General features: G+C 37.2%; 2 protein-coding genes across 2 annotated transcripts in view; one reads left to right on the top strand and one right to left on the bottom strand.

Moving 5' to 3' along the window:
• The window catches only part of LOC147163234 (thrombomodulin-like), a 28,287-nt gene that overhangs the window by 8,792 nt on the left and 5,706 nt on the right, over positions 1-13,789 (bottom strand). The window lies entirely within an intron of this gene.
• On the top strand, positions 1,783-13,780 carry LOC147163235 (calpain-14-like). The gene is made up of 21 exons (XM_086094009.1): positions 1,783-2,013; positions 3,455-3,524; positions 3,606-3,724; positions 4,607-4,740; positions 4,848-5,022; positions 5,173-5,247; positions 5,329-5,414; positions 5,746-5,820; positions 6,078-6,243; positions 6,445-6,600; positions 8,484-8,495; positions 8,576-8,784; positions 8,917-8,956; positions 9,088-9,156; positions 11,005-11,062; positions 11,152-11,213; positions 11,320-11,388; positions 11,988-12,066; positions 13,078-13,194; positions 13,270-13,322; positions 13,446-13,780. Exons 1-21 carry the CDS (start codon positions 1,783-1,785, stop codon positions 13,470-13,472), a joined length of 2,082 nt encoding a protein of 693 aa, XP_085950135.1. The 3' UTR covers positions 13,473-13,780.

Here is a 13,789-nt window from a genome sequence, read left to right as displayed (position 1 = left end):
TTGAGAGAAAAAAAGCATTTTATTTTTCAATAAAGAAGGGTTCGGTTTATGTGCATTGGAAACTGATGGTTTTCAGTACCTCCAACAAGGTTAAGCATCTATATAACAAAGGTACCATTTGAGTATGACAGTAGCACGTTAACAAAATATTTTCTTCACTGCAAGTTTACTGCTGACGCTGGGTTTCGGTGGTCCGAACACTGAATCACACCAGTTCCTGTGTTTGTTTAAACTCAGCGGATGGTCAACTACAATGGCAGGAATTCCAGCCAGACACGCCTACTAGCAAGGTCAGTGAAAAGAGAGAAACATTCTTCATGCTTTTTTTTTTTTTTTTTTTTTACCTTTTGCTGATAGCATATCCAGCACAATAATAATATGTTCTAGAATCATTTTTATCCATCTATCCATCCATTTCCTGAACCGCTTATTCCAGTTCCAAAATAAGTTTCTGTGTCAGGTTTAAAACAAACAAAGAAAAAGTCAAATGTGTTCACCTGTTAGCAAATGACAACAACGACACGCTGTTGTTTCTTGAGAGCAGTGATGTGTGACTTAACAGTACACACAAAATATGTATTTCAATGGCAGATTCACAGCATGCTCTATTGGAAGTACTCCACCTTGAGTCACGCTTTCCCTTATCAGGGCTAATAAATTAAATACAACTGTTTTGCATTTTCACAAGGTTGAGCTTTGGACTTTCTTTGTTTGCACTTTGTAATTGTGTCACAGGCCAACTCATACAAAATAGCAAACGCATACCCACCCACATGATGTCTTTCAAATTGTAGGAATATTGTGGAAAGGAGGATAAAACGCAACACCTGGATAGGAATAAAATGCTATGATTCATTTAATAGACAAATGCATGGACTCTAATGCGCAATAATGTACTTTTATAAGAAAGATGAAGCCTTTGAGGAACTTTGGATGAATCATTATGCAAACAAAACAGTAGACATGATCACAATACATGAATGTTGTTTGCTGTTCTCAACTCTTCGTTGAGCGGTTGTTCAAACATTGTTGTAAATGATATCTGGTATCATCTGGTATCATTATGCATATAATATTTTTTTGTGCCCATTTATTGATTATGCTGCCATAAATCTTGCCTTTAACTTGTGTATATGGGTTTATGATGGTTGACCTCATACTTTGAAGTGAATCATTCAGTCACACACAATGATCTCTATTCAGTGGTACATGTGTGTGAAAGAGAAACCCCAAGACTTGGCTCAAATATCATTTTTATATATCCTATTTTTCTTACAAAGTACTTATGATGGCTGGGGTTGTTCTACAAACACAAATTCACAGACTTCACAAGGTGGTAAACACTGAAACACTCTTTAATATGACAGGTGATTTGGGGAGGCGTTCAAAGATCATTTGCATGCACAGCAGCAGTCCACCTTGCCAGTCAGTTGGCCAATGCAAGGAAGAGCAAAGAGCGTTAAGAACCTTATCATTATCCGACATTCGCTTCTCTTACCTGCTGATTCAGTCGCTCTCTGTAGAATACGTTCTCTGTCAAACCGAGGTAAGGAAAATAACTAATTCTACGGCACACAGGTTAGTGCAGTGAGTGTTTAACGAGTGACTTGTAATGGCTATTTAAATAGACAAAAACGGTAGTGAACATGAATGAAATTGAAAATAACCATCTTTTCTGGCTAGACATTTGAAATGTAACTGTCACTGCAGCGTTGCATGCAAAAAATCGCCACTGAGAACCTTGCTCTGTATCTCCTACTCCAGATATTCATCACTTCAGCAATGCCTGCTCCAGGTGTGTGCCTCAACATAATGGAGGCTCGTCACAAACAAGATGGTTATGGGAGTTTTGACCAGAGTTTGTTGAGCCAAAACTTCCTACAGCTAAAACAGTACTGTTTAGTTCAAAAAGTAAGGTACATAGATGATAAGTTTCCTCCTGACAGGAACTCCATTGGCGAGGGTTCACTTCGTCCTTCTGACTTGGACAGAGTGGTGTGGCTCAGACCAGCGGTGAGTGATTTCAAAGTACAGTGCAGTACAGTATCTCAATGTCGACTAGTCTTCCAGTTATTGCTGTTGAAAAACATCCCCTTGTAAGTTTAATCTTTGTCTTATCAGAGAGAATTTTGCCTCGAGTCTAAGGTTGGAAAGTCCTTCAGGTGCCTTTGAACAAACGTGATTGTCCACCTGGAAGATTCTTGATCACAGGTTCTTGGTCACCTCCCTGACTAAAGCCCTTCTTTCTAAATTGCTCAGTCGGTGGCCAGCTTTAGAACGAGTCTTGGTGATTCCAAACTTATTCCATTTAGAGATGATGGAGTCAAGCCATGCTCATAAACACCTTCCAAGCAGTAGAATAGAAAATAGAATAGAGTTGTATTGCCATTTATACAGGTTCTTGTGCGATAGATAGTCAAAATATTTCTGTACTCGCCCCCAGATCTGTACTTTCCTTTGATATTATGCTTAGTCTGTGTTCTGACATACACTTAACTCATTCACTCACAGCCATTTTCATTGAAGCAACCCCCTTCGTTCCCGGCGGTTTTACTGGATTTTGACTGATTTTGTAAGTAATTAAGCAATATTGTGTTCTATTGCTATAAAAACATGGAATTTACCAAAAGAGAGATAAGAGTCTCTTCTTTCATTAGGAAAAAAAGTATATTTGTATCTGTTTCCATTTTGCAGCAATTAGCATTAAAATATAGCTAAGTTTCATCATTATTTACAAACCTGTTCAAAACACTGGGGAAAAGAGCTTGTTGCAACATGGCCCTGGTTGATCTCTTATGCTCTGCTGCCACCTGCTGACCGTTTTTTGTAATAACTACCATTGCTTTAAGCAACCTCTTCAGGTCAGAGGCCGCATCAAAGCCTTCAGTATGCTCTAGCATTAAAAAATATGTTTTTGGGACCATGGCAATATTTAAAATAGAACATATTTATACGTTTTTGGATGTAAATGAGTTACTCGGCAAGTGGATGGCAGTTTTAATAAAAACATTCACACCTTCCATACACTAGTGTGAGTAGCACTAAAGGCAATGTGTGTGAAGTGCCTTGCCCAAGGACACAACAACATATGACTTGGGAAGAGCAGGGATCGAAAAGCCGGCCTTCTGGTTACTAAACGACCGTCTCTACACCCTTAGCCACGGCCGCCACCACATCCAGTCAATTTAATTCATCTGGAACATTTTACATTTACTTTACTTGTGTTTATAGCACGACATACACAGTGCAGAATTACTAGGATGATCAAATTTTATTCTGTAAAGCTCAACTGTTGACTTATGTCTTCTCTGCCTCACATTGTCGATGTGAGTAGATGATTAAAGACTTTGTGTGCCAGTAAATACTTTCTCTCTACTACTACTCTCTTCTTTTTCCTAAAATTCAATATTTAACATATATTTTCATCTAACATTTAAGGCTGTGTGTGTTTCAGAAAATTTCTCATAATCCATTCTTCATAATAAGTGGGGTATCCAGATTTGATTTTGGCCAAGGAATGCTTGGTAGGAGAATCTCATCATTAGCAATATTTTACTACTGTGCCTCGCTGTCTTTTTAATGATGAATGTCACGTTTTGCATCAGGAAACTGTTGGTTTCTTGCATCAATCGGGGCCCTGACATTCCGGAACGACATCCTCGAGAAAGTTGTTCCCCTTCAGCAAACATTCGACGAGGACTACTGTGGAATGTTCCACTTCAGGGTGAATAAATACTGTTCTCTATTCATTAGTAAAGTAATATGAATGAGCATCAAGTTTTGATGGTTTGACAGAATACATTGTTTCCTATAAAGTTCACTAATCAGGCTTCAAGAGGTGCAATTACTAAGTAATTTCATGGAAAAGGGTAAAAACTACTTCTTCTTTTATTTTGTTTACTGCCGGTTAATTACTTTGTAGACTACGTTTAGATCCACTAACATCGAGACACAGTAATTTACCCTCGTGCAATTGATTAAAAATCAACGAATGTGCGATTTATGTGTAGACGTCATGTCCAAATTGTGGTAAAGGTTTTCAGAGGCACTTTCCAACAGTCCATCAGTCACTGGTTCCAAATGGTGTTTATTGTGATCCCAAAGATTTCCAAAACGGATTCACATTTACAAAAGATACCAAAAAAAAATACCTTCTGACTTCTTATGTTTGTAAATGTCGAAAGTGACCACAAAACTGTCTGACTACCTCGTCTATGTGTGCAGCAAAAAACATTTGGCTTCCACGTTGCATGTCAGTTTAAACACCCACTTATGTGTACGTAATACGTGACTTCAATGAGCCTGCCATACCCAAATGGGGCGTAATCATTCCAAATATCCATTGTGTATACAATAGGTTTACAAGAATAACATTGAACACATGATTGTCAGACATAAAATATCTCAAACAAAGCAATGCGGCTCCAAAAGTAGACTTGAAACTTTAATTGAAGTTTTGCGAAAATTTAGGATTTACCATCCATTTGGGATTGACAGCCAATTGCAAACGACTGCAAATACTGTACTGTACTGTATTTTAGCTCACATTTGACACACAATAGTGCTTTAAAACACAATCTATCTATTTTCTGTTTTCAAAACCTAGTTCTGGAGATTTGGAACATGGGTGGATATCGTCATCGACGACAAACTACCAACCATCGATGGCAGACTAATCTTTGTTCATTCCGAAAAACAAAATGAGTTCTGGCCTGCTTTGTTGGAAAAAGCCTATGCCAAGTACAAGACACTTGCATTGTTCCTTTTATAACAACAAAGATTAGATTAGATCGATGTTTCTCTTCTGTTTAATAGCCAAGGGAATAATATTTGACGTACTCTATCAGGGTATGTGGTTCCTATGCAGACATGAGAGCTGGAACTCCTTCGGAAGCTATGATGGACTTCACAGGTGGGCTTCATATGTGTATCCAATTGTCCCAAGCTCCAGCTAACCTGTGGGAGTTGATGTGCAGAGCTGGAAATTCAAAAACCCTCATGGGTTGTGGTACACGGCAAGGGGTAAGCATTAAACGTCATATCGAACAACGTCCTGTCCTTTCAATATTTAAGCCTCATAAGATTCACAATTGGTCAGTTTGTGTGGCACACAGAAAGCTTCCGGAATCATGAATGTATCAGCTATTCGCCTACCTTCTTTCTGCTTTTTAGGAAAACCCAGACAATTATGTTTCCAAAAATGGATTGGTCCAAGGCCATGCCTACACTGTAACAGGTGTCAAAGAGGTGACAATTAAAGAAAGAAATGTGCATTTTGTCACTTTTTTTTTGTGTCATTTATTAAGAATGTCACTATTTCCTGAACAGATGATTAGTTCTGGTCAAATTGTAAGGTTGGTGCGACTTTGGAACCCTTGGGGCAAAGTGGAATGGAATGGAGATTGGAGTGATCGGTAAGAAATATTCACTGTATGTTCAGTTACAGCGGGTTAACCCAAATTGAAGTTGAGATGATCTAGTTTGTGGTCCTCACAATTACACACCACGCTTGACATTACCAAAAAATGGTATTTCAAATATTTCCTAAAAAAACAATAAATAGCTAATGTATGAAACACAAGATGGCTGGTTTTAGTAACTAAGACCATACAAGTAAAAACTAAAGGTTTGGGAAGGTGGTGGTGAAGTCAAAAAATGGTTTTGACTCCATGTCTGTTTACCTATGTGTTTTAGTGTATGAAGGTTCTATTACCTTGACACCCGCACTTGACCATCTGCCCTCAGGTCTTATTTGTGGCACACAGTGAGCGATACCGATCACCAAATGACCCTTTCAGCCCGTGACGATGGAGAGTTTTGGTAAGCTCTTACTTTTCAAACAAATCCCTGTTTAGCCCAAAGCTGGTCATGTGGACAACCTTTACAAATTTAAAGGAGTGTCAAGTTATAGCAAGGCAAAGAACAGCCTTTCTAAAGTAAAATTCAGAGTACCGGTACTCATATATTATACATCCACATATGGTATACTTTTTAATAGTCAAAGAGTACTTTTGTAATTTTATTTCTTAAGAGACAGTATTTTCATATTGAAGGCAATTTTTGTTCCTCACAAACAGGATGACCCTTGAAGATTTTTGTAAATTCTTTGCGGATCTGGATATATGTTCGCCCTTTCCCAACTTTCTCGATGGGAGCAGTGTTGACCAGTGGACGATCTCATCCTATGAAGGCAGATGGGTTGCAGGAACCACTGCGGGAGGCTGCATGAATAGTAGAGGTGATGCCAGGATATTTCAATAATAATCAATTACAATAACTTAACATTCACTTTGTATTTACCAGTACAGACAATAACGCCTTACAACATTTTAAGTGGAGACTTTGGAATCATGACAAGTCTACATTATCATCATCAGCAAGACACAATTGCACATCACTTAATGAATGCAAGATGACATTTTGCTTTCTTACGCCCCTTTAGAGAGTTTCTGGACTAATCCACAATACCGGATCAAGATCACTGATGAGAATTCTACGAAAACTGGACAAAATAATGTAGTGGTATCTCTCATTCAAAAGGCGGACAAAAGATACAGACGCTTGGTCAAGAATTTTCACATCGGGTTCAATATATTTGAGGTACCGACAACATTGGCATTTATTGTTTCTATTACACTCCAATCGACAAATACCCATAGTTTATTTTATAGTTTAGCAGTGATGCAGCAGTTGCCTTGAATAATAAGAAGATAATAAATACATTCACCATCTGATGACAACCACGCTTCACATAAAATGACACTGGTTTTGTCAATACTTTATTGGAAGTGCCTTTTTAACAGGATTTTTTTTTTTAAAGAATAAAGTTTAAATCAAAACAAACTCAAGAGCGATTATATTATCCTAATATATATATATAAATATTTTACTATACAAAAAAAACAGTCTTTCTGGATTTCACATACCACAAACAGGCTACTTGTTTTTATTAAAGATAAATAAACAAGATAATGACTGTCTTTCTAGACTTCACTCAATATAAATTAGGGCTTCACAATTAATCAAATTTTAATCGTGATCACCATTTTGTCTGCTAAGATTAAATGACCCTTATCGTCAGTGAATTTTGCATTTAAAATTTGGACTTTGCTGCGCATCTAATCAAGCACTTTGTCAACAAGTAGTCAGCCAACCACCAGGGGGTGACGCCATGGTCGAGGTTTAATTAAGCTGCTGAAATAACAAGAGAGCTACCTCTTATTCGGACTCTAAAGTCAGTGAAGTGATGAGAGCGAGTTGATGAATCTTAATATTTTCATCTTTAGCTGAAACAAATAAAATAGTGATTGTATTTCCAAAATGCAAATCTTTCTTTCCCCTTCTTTCTTTTTTGTGCCTCTGCCGAAGTTGACGGCATCCCAGAATTCCTCACGGTTCAGGTTGCAACTATTATATGTAATTCCTCTTTGTTCAATGTGTTCCATAATGTCCAGATATGCATGTTGTGTGCCTTTTAATTAGGAATAGGGTGCGTTTCAGCCACCTTCTTTAATTTATTGATTTAATTGCCTGATTCATTCATTCATATACGGAAACGTTCAGAGTCAGCAATCGAGCTCCAGAATAATACTAAAAAATAATTTTGTTTAAAAGTACTGTAGAGAAAAAAAATCTGTTTTTTTCCAACTTCAATCGTTATTATGCCCATAGGCGGTGACTTAAATTAACTCATTCACTCCCAGCCATTTTTCCTGAAGCAACACCCTTCGCTCCCGGCTTTTTTATTGGATTTTGACTGATTTTGCAAGGTCCACAGAATATTCTGTTCTATTGCTATAAAATGTGGAACCTACCAAAAGAAAAATTAGAGTCTTTTCTTTCATCAGGGATAAAAAAAAAAAATCTGTTTCTGTTTTGCAGCAATTAGTATTAGAATATAGTTTAATCATTATTCACAAACCCGTTGAAAACACTGGCAAAAAGAGCTTTTTGCAACATGGCCCTGGCCGATCTCTTATACTCTGCTGCCACCTTCTGGCCGTTTTTTGTAATAACTACCATTGCTTTAAGTGACCTCTTCAGATCAGAGGCTGCATCAAAGCCTTCCGTATGCTCTGGCATAAAAAACACACACAAAAAAAATTTGGGGGACCATGGCAGTATTTAAAAAACAGCATTTTTATACATTTTTGGGAGCAAATTAGTTAATATTAATTTCTACAGTAAGCGCGACGCATGACTTAGACTTTGCGAGTACAAAGAGAAACTGCAACATAATAAACTACTAATAATTACTACTGTATTTGTTTAGTGTGAAGAGCTTGTACAGCCAGACCACCATTTTCCACTGCCATGGTGGCTCTCTATTAGCAACTGTAAACTAAAATTCCACAGCTTTAGAGATCGCTCAGGTTAAAGTTTAGGTTTGCTTTGTAAGTCAAGCGATAATATTAATTTTAATAACAAATATTGTTTGTTGTCGTTGCTGTCAACATGAATGGATATCCATGCTTCCCTATAAGGTGACTGAAAACGTGAGTATTCCACTCCTCTCATAAATATGCATTATTATAAACATGTGCGGTTCATGAAGTTCAAAAATGACTATTTTCAGTACAAGCAACACAGGGGAAAGTTCCCAGCTGCATTCTTCAGTAGTCAGGCAGCTGTTGTCCAAAGTAAAATGCATTTGAATGGACGTGAGGTCATGGAGTTCATCTTGCTGAAACCTGCTGAATACGTCATCGTGCCTTCCACCTTCAATCCTAACGAGACAGCCTCCTTCATCCTGACCATCTACTCCAAAATGGAGATCTTCGGCTAGTATGCACACTCACTCGTCTTCTGCTTGCTTTACTTTTCACATCGTTGGGAGTCCACAAATTTGAAAGGAAAGGTCAATCACATATATTCATATGTGTTTGATTCTGTGTAACTTCTCGTCTCTCTTCACAGTGAAAATTCACAGGAGCACAACTATGAGCCACATAAAAAGGTAGCCCAAATTTCAGGATATTCAGTGTTTAATTATTAACCATAATTGATCATAAATGCTAGTTTGTCAAGTATTGTATTTTATGCTTGAACAATTCCCATTAAATGTCCTGCTACATTTTTTATCCCCAGGTCATAAAGGTCCCAAATATACAAGACCATGAACACAAGAAATTGTTTTTTCGACAGTTCTCCGACAAGGTACATAAAACTTGTGGCTTTTGCATTCACATCATCAGAAAACATTGCTTATTTCGTGCGAGTACAATTTGAGTCATTATCGGCCCATGCCAGGCTGTGTATAAAAGTAGGGTGTGTAGTCTCTCATCCTGTGTGTAAGGAATGCATGAGCAGCTCCCCAAGTCGCTCCCCAATGACGTTGTTTATCAAAACTGCTCCGCTAAGAACAAAGTTATATATATATATGAATGCTTTATATATTTAATTACAGATGTTTTTTTGTTTTTTTTTCAATCTAATGGATGCGGTCTATAAATTATGGAAATTACAGTAAATGGTAAAAGTTTAAAATAGTTGGCTGTAGTTTATTTGTGTGTATTCCTATAACGAGTTACGTGGTGGAGTCACACTCTCATTCACTGAGTGAAATACTAAATATTTCAATAAATATTATATACAGTAGCTAAAAATATTACTGAATATTACTGCTGTCAAGCAATTAAAATGTTTTAAGTAATTAACCACACCATTTTCAAAATTTTCTACTTCTGCTTCTACTTTTGCTTCCACTTTTTTCTTCAAAGCTTGTTACAGATTTACTTGAGTAAAATTTTGGAATTAATGTAAAATCATCAAATAGAAAGTATATTTAGAATCAAAGACTCTTTTAATAGCTTTCTTTGATCCTTGAATAGAATTATTCTGTAAAATACAGAACAGTTAAAACAAAATGATCAAAATGGACTCAGCTTTACAAGACCATCTTTTTCTCATAGAAAAAAATTCTCAGAACTTCCCACTGAGATGATACGCCAAAGATGTACAACTAATGTGTTATTTGAATTTGGCTTTGTAAAGTACACAAATTACTTGGGATTTCTCCAATAAGCCTTAAGTAAAACGGAAAGTCAAACTACCTATGTTCCATATCACGTGGTTAAGTTTGGCTGCAGGTTATAGGCCGTAAAAAGAAGTACATAAAACAGATTTTTTTTAACACTTTAAATAATTTAAATTAATCTCCAGAGTTAACGCTTTAATGTAAATATTATATCTAAATAAATATTAAATACATATGGTGTACCCCCCCTCCCCCCCTACTGGATAATCCCACTCCCTTAGCCTAGTGATGGGAATATGAAGCTTCATGAAGCAGTGTAGTAAAAAAAAAGTTTTTAAAAAGTTTCATGAAACTTAATTTTTCCATCACTACCTCTGTACTCTCCACTCAGTTGTCAACTGAAGTTGAAGGTGATAATTAGGGATATTCCATACCACTTTTTTCAGACCGATATGATACTCAACTCTTGAGTAGTCACTGATATCGATACCACTAATACATAAATCCCCCCCCTCAAAAGACAGATAATTTTAAAGAAAGACCTTTAAATCATAATATAGTATTTTTTTCTAAATTGCATGAAATTAATTGCAATTTTCTATTCCTCTAATTTCTCATTTCTAGTTCCTGATTGTAAAACGGCCACTAGAGTGCGGCCGATACTGGTATTGGCCACCGTCACGAGTACCGATACCTTAAAATAAGGCTGGTATCGTCACCAATAACCAATACCTGGTATTGTTGGTACTTGCTCATCCCTAGTGATATAAATGAGTATTAATAATTGCGCAAATACAATTCTCATTTTCGATGTTTTTTATTATTATTATTATTGTTATTATCATTAATATTATTATTATTTTACCATCACTCACTGTTCACTGTATCAATTGATTACTGTGTGATCACTGTGTCCGGCAGTTGATATTATGGACTAAATTTGTGTGATTCAGCATCCAAGCCATCGGATGCGAAAAGCAGAAGTAGGTTTTGACTAATTTCTGCAATTGTTTTCATCATCTTTATAGTATGAAGAAGTGGATGCTGAGCAGCTCCAGATACTTCTTAACGAGAACATCCTCAAAGGTTTTAGGGATATTTTTTTTTGGGGGGGGGGGGGGGGGTAATGAATTGTACTTTTCTTCACAGTTTTGCTTTGAATTCTTTTTGTGTAGGGGACTTGAAATTTGGAGGTTTCAGCATTGATGCTTGTCACAGTATGGTCGCACTGATGGATGTATCCTATTGGAATGTTTCGTGTGTATGATTGAGGTTATTTACAGCTCTCTTGATTGATAGGACTGATAAATTGCTTTCATTCTTTAATTTGTGGACATACAAAGACATCCATCACTGGGAGACTGAACAGTGAGGAATTTGTTCGACTGTGGAAGAAAGTGGTCACATACAAGGTAACGTAATTCAATTCCAGACAGGTACCTCCTTTTATGCACCTATTTTGAAAGATACTAAATGAGGTCAGAAAATCTCTTTGACTTGTGTCCCAAAAATATATATTTCAATCATAAACTACAAACTACAAGTTTGTCTCTTCTTCAGTGTTGACCGTCTACAAAAACATCCTGCAGCATTTAGTTTGTTCAGTGAGTGACAAGAGGTGAGCATTTTGGCCAGAGAGCGCTGAGCATCAGACAATTCCTGTCCCCGAAGGACATCGCCAGGCCGTCCAACCTCCCAACTCAGCTACTCTGTATCCTGTGATTTTTTTTCTTCATTCCAAATTCAAGAGGTCATCAAGGGGAGCCATTTAGAAGATGGGGATCACATCAAAATGGCTGTGATGATTGAATTGTGGTGAATCCTGCAAACATTTTCCAGGAGTGCACACAGGCATGTCACAGAAGGCTGGGAACAACACTTGTAGTTTATAGTTTGGATTTGAAATACATTCCATCTTTTGGGACACAAGTCCTGAAACCTTTCTGACAGACTTTGTATATCCAAGGAGGATTTTTCTGGTCATAGTATTTGTTTTTCTGGCTTTCCTCAGGACATTTTCTACCAGACTGATGTTTCACAAACTGGAAAACTGTCACTGAGTGAGCTTAGGAATGCGATCAGGGCTTCAGGTAGTCCACAAAACATTGTGCAACATCTTGCAAGAATAAAACATTCAGATACTAATCTCTCAACCAATCGCAAAAACAAACCTAGCGGGTGTGAACAACGCAAATGTGCATGTTTATGCTGCTGCACAACAGCAACGCACACGCCGTCTCGTTGAGAGTCGTGATGGGAAAATGAAGCTTCATGAAGCACTTGTAATATTTTTTGACGCCTCTAGATGCCACTCTTGGTTGAAAGATGCAGTGGAAATGTAATCAATTTCCTTTGCACTAGCCTTTATATTTAAACCAAGAGCACCATCTAGGGGAGTCAAAAAATATCACAAGTGCTTCATGAAGCTTCATTTTCCCATCACTAGTTGAGAGCACGTTAGCTTAGCGGCCAGTTAGCATAACAAAGTCACGTCAACTATGAGGCAAGTTAACGGTCACGACTCACGGTAAAATAATCACCGCGGATCGTTTATCTTGGCCAAACAATACGCGACCGCTTCAGTATTATCCAACCACTGTCTGTTTTTTTTTCATAAGGAGTGCGTCTAATCATGAGTGCTCCAGTAATAAACTTTTTTTTGTTCACGCCAAACAACACAAGCTGTTTCTTTCCATGTCCTCCTCGCATGCTTGCTCATCCTCTTAACCTTAACTGCAACAGTTGTCCTGCACAATTTGGAAACAATTGTATTTTTTGCACTATATCTGACCTCTTGTACCCAAAAAGCCTCCGCACGACGAGGCTCACTCCCACTTTGCTGACAGAGTTGCCTTTTTGAATTGCACAATGCACATTTAAAGAATCTAAATTCATCTCCAGAATTAATGCTTTAATTTTGACAGCCCTAATTTATTTACATAGAGTTGCTGTTTTTCACCCCATTTTTTACTAATTCAACTCACACTCTGATGTAATCCAAAAAGGATTAGGACATATTTATGTTACAACTGCTCCCAAACACTTGCTTTGTTTACTCCCTATCTGGGAAAACAAATCTAACAAAGGTGTTTTGTGTTTAGGGATGAAAGTGGGAGACGACATGCTAAATTTGATGGCTCTGCGTTATGGTGCTTCGTCCGGACACATGACTCTGGAGAGCTTCATCTGTCTGATCCTTCGCCTGGAATGCATGAACAGTGTGTGAAGTACACACACAAGGAGAGTCCTGCACATTCAAGTCAAAGTGACATGTTCTCTGCATCTTTTAACAGAAATCTTCCAAAAATTGTCTGATGGAAACACGATGTATCTTCAAAAGTCAGAGGTAAAACACTACAAATTTGGGATAAACATTTTAACTGCGTTTTATTATTATTATTATTATTATTATTATTATCAAGTATGAATGTTTTTAGTAACACGGTTTTCTCTCGCTCTTTCTCCCCAGTGGTTGTACATTTCCATGTATACTTAAGACAACAAACTCCGGAATTTGTAATAAATTCAAGGTATACATGAAACATGTCTATATTATAAGTACTTGATATGACACTAATTTTATAAGAAAACACAGTGAGCCTCAGGCACTCATTTCATTCAGTTTAAAAAACGGCAAACACACAGCTTTTACCCAAGATGCACAAAATATTGAAACTAAACTAAAACTAAAACTAGGGATGTTCAATACCACTGTTTTTAGACTGATACCAATATGATACCAAGTACTGATACCATTAGTACTTTTGGTGTATAAAATTTCTCGCTCAAAAAAAACAATGGCAGATCATTTTA

The sequence above is a fragment of the Leptonotus elevatus genome, chromosome 14, assembly GCF_054856555.1.
Source record: "Leptonotus elevatus isolate MCC_2025b chromosome 14, RoL_Lele_1.0, whole genome shotgun sequence".
In the NCBI taxonomy this organism is placed as follows: Eukaryota; Metazoa; Chordata; class Actinopteri; order Syngnathiformes; family Syngnathidae; genus Leptonotus; species Leptonotus elevatus.
Note: the sequence above shows the minus strand (reverse complement) of the source record. Positions and strands in the feature narration are given on the sequence as shown.